Source organism: Myxocyprinus asiaticus, chromosome 39 (genome assembly GCF_019703515.2).
Source record: "Myxocyprinus asiaticus isolate MX2 ecotype Aquarium Trade chromosome 39, UBuf_Myxa_2, whole genome shotgun sequence".
NCBI lineage: Eukaryota > Metazoa > Chordata > Actinopteri > Cypriniformes > Catostomidae > Myxocyprinus > Myxocyprinus asiaticus.
This window is the reverse complement of record NC_059382.1, coordinates 11909703-11922496: the sequence shown is the minus strand read 5'-3', so window position 1 is coordinate 11922496 and position 12794 is coordinate 11909703. Positions and strand designations below refer to the sequence as shown.

General features: G+C 35.8%; 2 protein-coding genes across 3 annotated transcripts; one reads left to right on the top strand and one right to left on the bottom strand.

Moving 5' to 3' along the window:
- Nucleotides 1-2695: 2695 nt before the first annotated feature.
- On the top strand, nucleotides 2696-3775 carry LOC127429709 (gap junction delta-2 protein-like). The gene has a single exon (XM_051678815.1). It carries the CDS (start codon nucleotides 2696-2698, stop codon nucleotides 3773-3775), a length of 1080 nt encoding a protein of 359 aa, XP_051534775.1.
- A 1435-nt stretch (nucleotides 3776-5210) lies between these two features.
- On the bottom strand, nucleotides 5211-7837 carry LOC127429711 (ras-related protein ORAB-1-like). 2 transcript variants are annotated; one of them, XM_051678818.1, is made up of 6 exons: nucleotides 7773-7837; nucleotides 7394-7466; nucleotides 6584-6690; nucleotides 6284-6379; nucleotides 6073-6204; nucleotides 5211-5950 (listed from the first exon to the last, which is right to left on the bottom strand). In XM_051678818.1, the coding sequence occupies exons 2-6, from the start codon at nucleotides 7413-7415 to the stop codon at nucleotides 5729-5731; spliced, it is 579 nt and encodes a 192-aa protein (XP_051534778.1). In that variant the 5' UTR covers nucleotides 7416-7466; nucleotides 7773-7837; the 3' UTR covers nucleotides 5211-5728. The 2 variants fall into 2 exon arrangements, with proteins under 2 accessions (XP_051534778.1, XP_051534777.1); XM_051678817.1 differs by having other exon boundaries at nucleotides 6584-6679; nucleotides 7773-7786.
- Nucleotides 7838-12794: the final 4957 nt, after the last annotated feature.

The window sequence follows — 12794 nt, the reverse complement described above, 5'->3', positions numbered from 1 at the left end:
TTGGTGTATAAAAGTACCAATTTCTTTCCAAAAGAGCAAAATCTGTACATTATTGCAAACTTTTGGCTGCCTGTGTGTGTGTGTGTGTGTGTGTGTGTCTATATATACACACACACAATACATACGCAATACATACATACATATAATGTACATGCATAAGCAAACAACTATCTATCGTTCTATTGTAATAGTTTATTATATATAACATTGTTGTATGTACAGTGCATCCGGAAAGTATTCACAGCGCTTCACTTTTTCCACATTTTGTTATGTTACAGCCTTATTCCAAAATGGATTAAATTCATTATTTTCCTCAAAATTCTACAAACAATTCCCCATAATGATAATGTGAAAGAAGTTTGTTTGAAATCTTTGCAAATTTATTAATTTTGCACTGCACTGTATAATGAAAGGGATAGTTCACCCAAAAATGAAAATTCTCTCATCATTTACTCACCCTCATGCCATGCAGATGTGCATGACTGTGTATGACTTATGATAGTAAAAAAGGATTTATCAGTTTTTTTACCCACACCTATCATATCGCTTCTGAAGACATGGATTTAACCACTGGTGTCATTTTTATGCTGCATTTATACGCATTTTGCAGCTTCAAAGTTCTGACCACCATATTTTATCTTCTTAGCTAGAGTTCACAGAGTTTCAACTTTTCCCAAAGCTCAGCCCATCGACACCAAAGCTGGCCTCAACACTGTATTTCTACATCAAAAGATCTTGTGCAGCAAAGGAGAAGGTAGCCATATGCATGAGCCTAAATGCTACCACTAATCCCTGAGTGAAATCGTGGTTGGCAGTGAAACAGAATGGATTAGATGTTAGATATTTATTAGATGTTAGAACAATACAACACCCCTCTGGTAATTAAATACAGTCACTTTTGTGTAAGCTCAAGCTGGTTTAAAGTCTTATTGCACACTGGTCTGTCTTTTATTGTTTATTTATTGTCTCACATTGTTTGATTGCTCTTTTTTGCACTTGATTTTGTCATGCACTATATTGTAGCAGAGTGGGTCTCAGGGAAACGTAATTTCATCTGTCTGTATACTTGTATGTGCTGACAATAAAAAGAAGTTCTTGAGATATGACATTCAATGCATATTAGTTTAAAGGGTTAGTTCACCCAAAAATGAACATTCTCTCATCATTTACTCACCCTAATGCCATCCCAGATGTTTATGACTTTCTTTCATCTGCTGAACACAAATTAAGATTTTTAGAAGAATATTTCAGATGTAGGTCCATACAATGCAAGTGAATGGGTGCCAAAATTTTGAAGCTCCAAAATCCACATAAGGGGAACATAAAAGCAATCCAGACGACTCCAGTGGTTAAATCAATGTCTTCTGAAGCGATATGATAGATATGGGTGAGAAACAGATAAACATTAAAGTCCTTTTTTTTTTTTTTTTTACTATAAATTCTCCTCTCTGCTCAGTCAATCTCCACTTCAGTTTCACTTTCCCATTCTTCTTCTTCTGTTTTTGGCGATTCACAGTCTTAATGCATATCGCCCCCTACTGGGCAGAAAGGAGAATTTATGAAACAAATGACTTAAATATTGATCTGTTTCTCACCCACACCTATCATATTGTGTCTCAACACATGGATTTAACCACTGGAGTCATATGGATTACTTTTATGTTGCCCTTATGTGGATTTTGGAGCTTCAAAATTTTGGCACCCATTTGCTTCCATTGTGAGGACCTACAGAGCTGAAATATTCTTAAACAAATCTTAATTTGTGTTCTGCAGAAGAAAGAAAGTCATACACATCTGGGATGCCATGAAGGTGAGTAAATCGTGATATAATTTTTGGGTGAACTATCCCTTTAACAATTTAATATGCAGAAAAGAATCTAATTGGCTTTCATACTTTTAGAGCAGGTACAGGAAAAACTCTCTCATGAATTGGCATTGTTTCCCTATTCCAGCAGGTTCTTTTGAACAATCTCTTTGACTGTTGAGGGACATTCATAGAAGTTGCATCCCATTGTATTTTTAGATCTTTGTGACATTGTACATTGGATCTCTTTGTCTGAATTGAGTACAATAAGGGTTTTGGATGGATGCCTGTGGTCAGCCCATTTCCCCTTTGCTCACTCACTGAAGTCCATTCCCAGTGACCAGCCCTATTTTCAAATGTAGCAATGCATATTGCATGTTTGCACATTTTGTCAAATTTGTCTTAACAAGACACAATTGATCCAGAGGTGAGTGTTTATTTTTATGTCTTTTTTTCTGTTGTCATTGTAAACATTAGTGATAATAATGTTAACCTTGTGAATTAGAAATTAGTAAACCATTTTATTTGATAAATATGACATCGATGTACCAAATTAAATAATGACTGCACAGAGGATATTTGTAGAATGCACTTATCACCTAGTTCCAGCATATACTGAAGATGGACCTCAAAGATACATTTTCAATGTTAAAATGTAGATACATTGTATTAATGCTGTATACATTTAAATTCACATTAATAGAAATATTGGCATTATGATCTCAATGTTTCTGTAACACACAAAACAAGCGGACACTGTTTTTCATTGCCTAAACAGTGAATGACGAAACTCTCAAAGAAAATATAATGATAGATCATGTTGTAGATTATAACAACATAATGTCTTTGCCTTTGCCTTGCTCAGTTCCTTTGACTTCTCCAGATAAAAAAATGGGGGACTGGTCAATTCTGGGCCGCTTTCTAACAGAGGTACAGAATCATTCGACAGTCATTGGAAAGATCTGGCTCACAGTGCTCCTGATTTTTAGGATACTGCTGGTGACACTTGTGGGAGATGCCGTGTACAGCGACGAGCAATCCAAGTTCACCTGCAATACACTGCAGCCGGGCTGCAACAATGTCTGCTATGACACTTTTGCCCCCGTCTCACACTTGCGCTTCTGGGTCTTCCAGATTGTGCTGGTCTCAACACCATCCATCTTCTACATCATCTATGTCCTGCACAAAATCACCAAAGACGAAAAGCTAGAGACAGAGAGGGTTCAGGCAGAGGCCAAGCACCCAGCAGGGGACTATCCTGGGAGGTTGGAAGGGGAGGGTGTCAAACCAGCATATGGGCCCCAGGGGGAAGAGTGGGGTGGTCAGGATGAGGGGAGTGTGGAGCAAAGCCTACTGCAGAAAGATTTTGGTGAGGTGGGCAAAGACCCAACCACACTCTCCAGTCAGGTTCTGCTGATCTATATTGTTCACGTGCTGATCCGTTCTGTTTTGGAGATCACCTTTCTTGTCGGTCAGTACTACCTGTTTGGATTTGAGGTGCCTCATTTGTTCCGCTGTGAAACCTACCCCTGCCCGACACGGACTGACTGTTTTGTGTCACGAGCCACTGAAAAGACTATCTTCCTTAATTTTATGTTTAGCACCAGCCTGGGCTGTTTTCTCTTAAACATTGTGGAGCTTCACTACCTTGGCTGGATTTATATTTTCCGCATGCTATGTGCTGCATGCTTCCTATGCTGTAGGCCCGAAAGGGAACTGTACCCTCAACACAATCCTTTGCTGCTAAGGCTCAGACACTCAATGCGTGGCAGGCTAGTCCTGCAGTCCCCCATAACAGCCCTGTCTCAGGAGAAGACAGGGACATCTTTGCTTTCACATGCCCCATCAATCTTCTTTGAGACCGACTCCACTCTGGAGTGCACTTCAAAGAGGAACCTAGAGGAGAGGGAACGCATGAGGATGAAATTGGCCAACATGGCTAGATTTGGTGGCAAAAAGTCCTGGTTGTAATGAGTACTGATGGTTTTAAATTTTCATTCTTGTATGAGTATATAATTTTGTTATTGTAATTTAGTGAAAAAAAAAAATAGTTTTTTCGCAGAATTTTTGGTCTTATTTTCTGGTAAAAAAAAAAAAAAAAAGAAAAAAAAAGGAAAAGATCTAAACATCCTTAAAACCAGAAAAAATACTTGAGATCAGCATGACATAAGATATTAAATCTTGTTTCCAGAGAATTCTAACAAAATGTGGTAAGAAAAATTAAAAACTTAATTTTTTAGATTTCTCTGAAACAAAAAAGACAAAATATAATTTTGCTCAGTGAAATTATCTTAAGAATATTTAGCGATTTTTACTAGAAAAAATACAAAAATACTCAAACAAAAAAGGAATCACAGCACAAATTTTTTTATTAATCAGTATTTTTGTCTTGTTTTACAGTAAACATCTTTAAAACAAGATAAATTGACTAATTTAATTTGAATTAAATGTATTAATTGTTTTAATAACTTGTTTTAAGCATACACCTCACTGAATTGTGTTAAATGTATGCTTAAAATAATAATAAGGGGAATTTTTTTTAGCAATGTAGTAAGTAAAATAAACTAATTTCAAGGAGTATTTTGTGAAAACAAGTCTTAGTATCTAAAATAATGTTGCTTCTCAAGTAAACTTATCTTCTTTTAAGGGTGTTTAGATATACTCTTTAGATATTTAGATTTTGCAGAAAAACAAGAAGAAAAAATACTGATGATTTCTTTGCAGTATTTACAATTATTCAGTATGGTCACTTTATCCAAAGGAGGTAAATATCACTTTGGGCAAAGTGACTGAATTGTGACTTGGACAGTAATCTTGTCAATTGAGAGTTCACTTGAACAAAGTTGTGTTGTTGTCTCAAACTGTACATTTTTTTGTTTTAATTAAATGCTTTTCTAGCTTGACCTAAAAGTACAAGTATCAACCATTTAGACCTATGATTATAAATCAATCCTTAAGATAAACACCTTTCAAAAATCTTGAAAATGCCTACCATAAAAATGAATGTTATATATTCAGCTAAATGTCATAATATGATTATTGAACTATACTATACATTTATCAAATCTCCTCAGTTGTGCCAACTTGAATGTCAATTTGATGTTCATAATGATGTTTAACCCTTTTTCTTTTTTGGCTCTGAGCCACACACGATGATGACACATAAAATTTATAAGTGTAATATTTAAAGAAGGGAGAACAACAAAAGCTTCATTGTGGAAAAAGAATCTTGGCCAATGCTTTATCTGTGCATGCAATACTGAACACATGGTTGATTTTGGTGAATTTTTGCTTTGAATGCAGTGCAATATCTTAAGCACTACATATTTAGAGTGCATAATTGCTTAAACTTCCTTTGTGGAAGGGCACTGTTTTGCATATAATTATACAGACCATATGTAAATGACACTGTATGCAAACAGAAGGCATACTAAGTAGGTTTAGATTCTAATGTATATATATATTTTTATTTTTTGAGAAGTAAATATATTTTAAGATTAACTTATCCTAGTTCTCATAGTTTTGCTTTGAAGAGATAAAGTATCAGACACATTGAAAAATACCAAAATAGGAAAGGGCATTTACAGCTGAGGTTTTAGTCAGGACTTGTAATATATAGGAACAATGCATGTATTTCCAAATGTTGTTTTTACAAGCATTTCTTAAACCAGTTTCTGGTACTCTACATAAAGGAGTATTTGGTGGCTATACAATGGCAATGTGTTTCATTCTGTACCATGTACCATCTTCATTAGTTCATTAGGATGTGTCATACAAACTCAACATATTCAATAACTGCAAACATAAAATCAATGGCTTGATTTAAATTTGTATAATTGGAATAAGAGAAAAAATAAATAAAGCAATAACCATAAACAAAAATAAGAATTTTCACATTGCCCTTAATTGAAATTATATTCAGCACTAACAGCAAGAGCTGACCTCTTCAGCTACTGATTTCTCTCCTCCCGGCCATAGGGGGGCACTGCTTATTTTGGATCCCATTTTAACAGTTTCATTCTGAACACTGTCTGTCCCAATCCTCTTTTGAATTTCAGAGGACATTGTTAAAAATGCCTTTTCTACGTTGTTTGCATTCTTGGCACTTGTCTCCAGGAATGGGATTTTGAGTGGCTCAGCAAATTCCTGAAACCAATGCATGAAAATTATCTGTTTTTTTATATATAGGTATATTCAGAAATAGATTTTGTATGTCAACCCCACAGAACAGACAATATCATAAGTGTGTTACTAAGCAGAGGGATTACCTTTGCTGTTGTAAAGTCCACCACCTTTTTAGAGGAAAGGTCACTTTTGTTCCCGACTAGCAACTTGGAGACATTTTCACATGCATAGCGATCAATCTCTTCTAACCATTGCTTCACATTGTTGAAAGACTCCTTTCAAAAGCAAAGAAAGCAGATGGTTTTAACTTTAAATATAATGTCAATGTATAAAATACTTAAAACTTAAACATACCTGCTCTGTGACATCATAGACTATTATGATCCCATGGGCTCCACGATAATAGCTGGATGTTATAGTCCGAAATCGCTCCTGTCCTGCTGTGTCCCACTACAGCATTGAAAATGTTGAGAAGATTCTGAATATATAACATGCACTACAACAATTGGATTTTATAGCTTGCTTTTAAATAGCCCTTCTGTTAAAAAATACCAATTAATTTACTGAATCACACAAACAAAAACTAACAGACATAGCCAGGCGCAGTGGTCTCAAAATACAAAGTTAAATTATTATTTTTTTTTCTTTACTCACAATTTGCAGTTTGACAGTCTTCCCCTCCATTTCAATAGTTCTGATTTTGAAGTCTACACCAATAGTGCTGATGTAGCTCTCTGTATAAGTGTCATCCTGTGGGAATACTTGTATATCATCAACAGAATTGTCAACCAAAAAGGACTTTTTAATTTGAGGGCAATCCCTTTACTCTTTTGTGTTGTAATTAAATGAGTGATACCATTTACAAACAGAAAAACTAGTATGTACTTGCCATATATATTGCCTATGTACTTAATATCAAATGTTTGATTTTGCTTGTCAAGTAAATATATCTTGTTTTAAGAATGTTTTTTTTTTTCTTTTTTTTTTTAACTCCTACACTGCTAAAACAAGAAAAAAAATATATAATAATAATAATAAAAAACTTTCTTAAAACAAGATATATATACTTGATAAGCAAAATCAAGCATTAGATATTAAGTCTATATATTAGAGAGAAATCTAACAAAACTGAATAAGGTTTATGCTTAAAACAAGAATGGTTTATGCTTAAAAACATTTTTTGCCAACTTAATTAAAAGAGAAAGCAAGTATTTGTCTTACCCTATTGGCAGATGTTTTTTTTCCTTTCTTGTTTTAAGCATAAAATTCACTAAATTCTGTCAGAATTCTCTGAAAAAATACTTTATATCTTATGCCATTTTGCTTGTCTAGTAAATATATCTTGTTTTGATATGTGTAACAAAGCAATATGAATACTATAGGCCTATAATATCTAGGCATAACTTATGTAATGCATTAGCAGTAGGCCTGAATTACATAAAAAGAGAATAATATTTGGCTTACAGCAAAGCGTAGGAGTAAACATGACTTTCCCACACCAGAGTCACCAATGAGCAGTAACTTGAACAGGTAGTCACTGAGGAAAGTCAGGACATCTCATGTCATTATCAAAAATACATTGCATTTTACCCTACAGGCTTTCATGTCCAGTGTGAGCCTCATTGTTTACTTATTCACTGTGGCTAAAAGACTAAATTGATGCACTTAATTAATCCAGAATTATTGGCACACACATAATAGTAGTTTTCTTTACAGCTTACTTTTGACTACAAGAGTACTGTAATACTTTGAGTAACATTGTGACAATGTCTGTTGGCAGCACAGTATATTGTAAACAACAAGAAACTACCACCCCAATAAGATAAACAAGCAATCTACTTACTACTCAGGGTTCATTATAAGCAGTGTCAAGGTGTTGTAGAAAAGTACTTCAGACAACTATCTTTGACAGCTGCGTCCTGTCCTTTAAAATGCAAATGGCTACAACAGAGATAATAGTGAACACATATACAGCATAATTTATTCAAGCCTCTGATCGGGTTACAAAGTAGCCATTACTTGTTTCTTAAAGTTGCAGATGTCGAAATCTAAAGTATGGCACGTAGAAAAAGCATGATATTGTATTTTGCTGTATGCCACATACCGGAGAACTGAAGTTGCAGCATAATAACTGATCAGCATTGTTAATTAATTAATAATGACTAAACTATAGACCTCAAGTAGTTTTATGTTTTATTTATCAATGTTAAATCCCATTTGATTCATAAGTTTGATTTGAATCATAAGTTATGATTTAATTGAATGTAAAATGTTGAACAATTTAGTTATAGAAACCATACACTTTATATTGACAATTGAGAAAAATGTGTGATCCCAAGACCACCACTAACAGCTTGCAAAATACTGTAAAAACCAACTTCTGACACTAGAGGCCGCTAAATAATAAGGCAGATTCCACACAGCATGTTGCCAAGATTGCTTCCAAAACCCCCCTTGAATGTTGAAGAACTGAAATATATACTGTATATACAGTTGTGCTCAAAAGTTTGCATACTCTTGAAGAATTGGTAATATATGTACCATTTTTAAAGAAAACATGGGTGAGCAGGCAAAACACATTTCTTTTATTTCTTACGGGATTCATATTCAACTGTAGGTTATAACAGAATGGCACAATCATAAAGCAAAACATGGCAAAAAAATGAAATGACCCCTGTTCAAAAGTCTGCATACCCTTAGTTCTTAATACTGTGTATTGCCAGGGGGCTTGGGTAGCTCAGTGGTAAAAAGATGCTGGCTACCACCCCTGGAGCTCACTAGTTCGCTAGTTCAAATCCCAGGGCATGCTGAGTGACTCCAGCCAGGTCTCCTAAGCAACCAAATTGGCCCAGATGCTAGGGAGGGTAGAGTCACATGGGGTAACCTCCTCATAGTCACCATAATGTGGTTCATTGTCAGTGGGACACATGTGAAGCCTCCACACATGCTATGTCTCTGTGGCAACATGCTCAACAAGCCACATGATAAGATGCATGGGTTGATGTTCTCAGATGCAAAGGCAACTGGGATTCATCCTCTGCCACCTGGATTGAGGTGAATCACTATGCGACCACAAGGACTTAAAAGCACACTGGGAATTGGGCATTCCAGTAATAAATACTGTGTATTGCCCCCTTTAGCATCAATGACAGTGTGCAGTATTTTGTAATAGTTGTCTATGAGGTCCCAAATTCTTGCAGGTGGTGTAGCTGCCCATTCGTCCGCAAAGTCTTTGGTCGTTTTGCATGTTTGAGATCTCCCCAGAATGGCTCGATGATATTAAGGTGAGGAGACTGTGAAGGCCACTCCAGAACCTTTTTCTGCTGTAACCACTGGAGAGTCAACTTGGCCTTGTGCTTAGGGTCATTGTCGTGCTGGAAAGTCCAAGTGCGTCCCACGCGCAGCTTTCGTGCAGAAGAATGCAAATTGTCTGCCAGTATTTTCTGATAAAATGCTGCATTCATCTTGCCATCAATTTTCACAAGATTCCCCATGCCTTTTCACACACCTCCAAAACATCAGTGAGCCACCACCATGCTTCACAGTGGGGATGGTATTCTTTTCACTATAGGCCTTGTTGACCCCTCTCCAAACATAGCTGTTGTGATATAAATATGACCCAGACGCAGGAGTAAAAATATAACAATGTTTAATGATTGAAAAGTTCAGGTATATGATGATAAATATGATGTAGCACAAACAACGGAACAGTCCAGAGACGAGGTGGAAGAAGATGAAGTTGGAGGACTCTGACGGCGGCAGCTGCAGCGGGGAGAGAGTAGAGGTAATGTATTTTCCAGGGTGTGAGATGGTGACGACTGGAGCAGAGAGAAACAGAGGTGAGAAATCCTGGTGAATGGAGCTGATGGTAATGGCTGGAGCACAGGAAAATAGGCAAAAATATCCAGACTAAAAAATACAGAGAACAGCGTGAAAACACGATTTAAAAAGCACACAACAAGAGAACGATCCGATATTGGACTCACACAAAAGGGCTGCTTATAAGGGAGAGTAGATAGTGTGCAGGTGCCCATCAAGCTAATCAAGCAGCGGCTGGTAATGAGCGTTGCTGGGCAACACTGCCACGTGATTAACTCCACACCAGCAACAACACGAGGGAGACATACAGAAACATACCACCAGAATGAATCCTCCCATGACAATAGCGCTTATGGTTGTGACCATAAAGCTCTATTTTGGTCTCGTCACTCCAAATTACAGTGTGCCAGAAGCTGTGAGGCGTGTCAAGGTGTTGTCGGGCATATTGTAACTGGGCTTTTTTGTGGCATTGGCACAGTAAAGGCTTCTTTCTGGCAACTCAACCATGCAGCTCATTTTTGTTCAAGTATCGTCGTATTGTGCCCCTTGAAACGACCACACCATCTTTTTCCAGAGCAGCCTGTATTTCTCCTGAGGTTACCTGTGGGTTTTTCTTTGTATCCCGAACAATTCTTCTGGCAGTTGTGGCTGAAATCTTTCTTGGTCTTCCTAACATTGGCTTGGTATCAAGAGATACACAAATTTTCCACTTCTTAATAAGTGATTGAACAGTACTGACTGGCATTTTCAAGGCTTTGGATATCTTTTTATATCCTTTTCCATCTTTATAAAGTTCCATTACCTTGTTACGCAGGTCTTTTGACAGTTCTTTTCTGCTCCCCATGGCTCAGTATCTAGCCTGCTCAGTGCATCCACGTGAGAACTAACACACTTATTGACTATTTATACACAGACACTAATTGCAATTTAAAAAGCCACAGGTGTGAGAAATTAACCTTTAATTGCCATTTAAACTTGTGTGTGTCACCTTGTGTGTCTGTAACAAGGCCAAACATTCAAGGGTATGTAAACCTTTGATCAGGGCCATTTGGGTGATTTCTAATATCATTATGATTTAAAAAGGAGTCAAACAACTATGTGATAATAAATGGCTTCATATGATCACTATCCTTTTTTTTTGCATGATCAGTCATATTTTCAAAATCAATGCCAAAATTTCACAATTTCTGCCAGGGTATGCAAACTTATGAGCACAACTGTAAATATATATATATATATATATATATATATATATATATATATATATATATATATATATATATATATATATATTTTTTTTTTCTTGTTTTGTTGTTTTTGATTTGTTATTTAAACATTTTGAGTATGTGTACAATAACTATCGTGATATGAATGGAGATATATTTGTGTTAAATTACAAAAGTAGGATTTGATATGCATATTATTGTTCCCTACTTGAGTTAGTAAATTGTAATTGTTTAATAAAAAAAAAAAATTAATAAATAAAAAAAAAGCTTGCTTCCAAAATCCTACTTCTGGTACTAAGCCCCCAGGTCTAAGTATGTCATAGTTAGTTCACGAGTTCATTTCTGAATGCTCAAATAATTTTGTAAAGTATTATTAATTAAAATGCACTCCAGTAATAACAGCTACTATTACTGCTAATAATATACTAGTTACTTAAAGGCTCATCAAGTTATTATAGTTCGATTATAGTTCTACTTCACACTGTTAAAATAGTGTCATAAAAGTGGTATGGTATTAGTGATACAATATGTTTCAATGTGATACAACATACAGTATGGCAAAATCGTTGATCAGATGTCCAGAAAAAGGGTTCAAAATGTAAACATGATCAATGAACACGATCAATTACATTTCATAAAAGAAATACCAGAGGTAAACACCTTAAGTGTTTGTGACTAAAATTTCATACATGAATATGTGTGTGAAAATATAATGTAAATGACTTGCTAATGCACTGTCAATGGCAATAGCCAAAAAGAATAGGAATGCTAACGAATAGCTTTCTCCAGGTAATATAAACAAACTTGGTTGAATGTAAACTGTGTCCCATAAGCTGTCACAGAGAGAAACACTTAGATCCATTTGGGCTCTCAAGGTCTCAAAGTCACAAGTGACCTACATATACTTAAAAAGTTAAAGTGACCTGAGGCTCAATTCACTTAGTCATTGTAGGCCCATGCTACAGCCTAATTAGCTCATCCACTCTGTCCCTTGACCAATCCTTTATTGGCTTAACTAATATGTTTCTGCATTGGTTCCCACTCCCAGTAGGGTCAGTGTTTCATGGCACTGCATGTCTAAAGAACCTCTGGTGATTTTATTCCCTCAGAAACTCAGCATGATGCTCCTTCCTTTGTTTTTCTCATACACACTAAATAAGAATGAAATGACCGGAGTGACACCATCCAATAGAAAAGGTATCATTGAAAAGTTAATAAGACTTATCTGACTTCAATAAGGACTCTGAAGTTTAAAATCAATGTTAATTATGTCACTTCCTTAAGCGTGGAATGGACAGATAATGTTGTGGATCGCAGATGACTTTAGCTCTTTGATGAAGTTGCCCAGTTAACCTGGAGGATGATAAATGACATCAAAGTGAATTTTAGCAGAGCTAGTATTAGTAAATTTATAATATTCAAAGAATGTACTGTAAAGGATGTACACTGAGCTCTGACTGACTGTCAAAGTCAAGAATGAGGACTGTGTGCTTTAGCATGACACACCATGAAAGAAACATTACACTAAAACACATCTGCCAAAAATGATCTATTACTAAGAAATTCTTCTTTACATGTTGAATTACATTTTATTGTAATGCAAACATGGAAGAGAACAAGTCTGTGAAGAACTTTCACAGTCAGGCTCTGTGAAATAGATCCCAAAGGTGTTATTAGTGGCACTCTTCATTAGGGTGTATCACATCAACACAATTAATTTGTTTACTAGAAGTAAGAGGTGGTTAATTATCAGAGGGGTTATTAAAAGTGACAAAACAAAGTGGATGCCATTAACAGAATCCCCGCAGGTCTCATCAATC

Bases quoted from the DNA above. Each gene is read 5' to 3' on its own strand.
- LOC127429709 (XM_051678815.1), top strand. From the start codon at position 2,696: ATGGGGGACTGGTCAATTCTGGGCCGCTTTCTAACAGAGGTACAGAAT.
- LOC127429711 (XM_051678817.1), bottom strand. The intron at 6,205-6,283 runs GTATGTTTAAGT...TGCTTTTGAAAG, and splicing joins TCTATGATGTCACAGAGCAG to GAGTCTTTCAACAATGTGAA. The intron at 5,951-6,072 runs GTAATCCCTCTG...CATTGGTTTCAG, and splicing joins TGGACTTTACAACAGCAAAG to GAATTTGCTGAGCCACTCAA.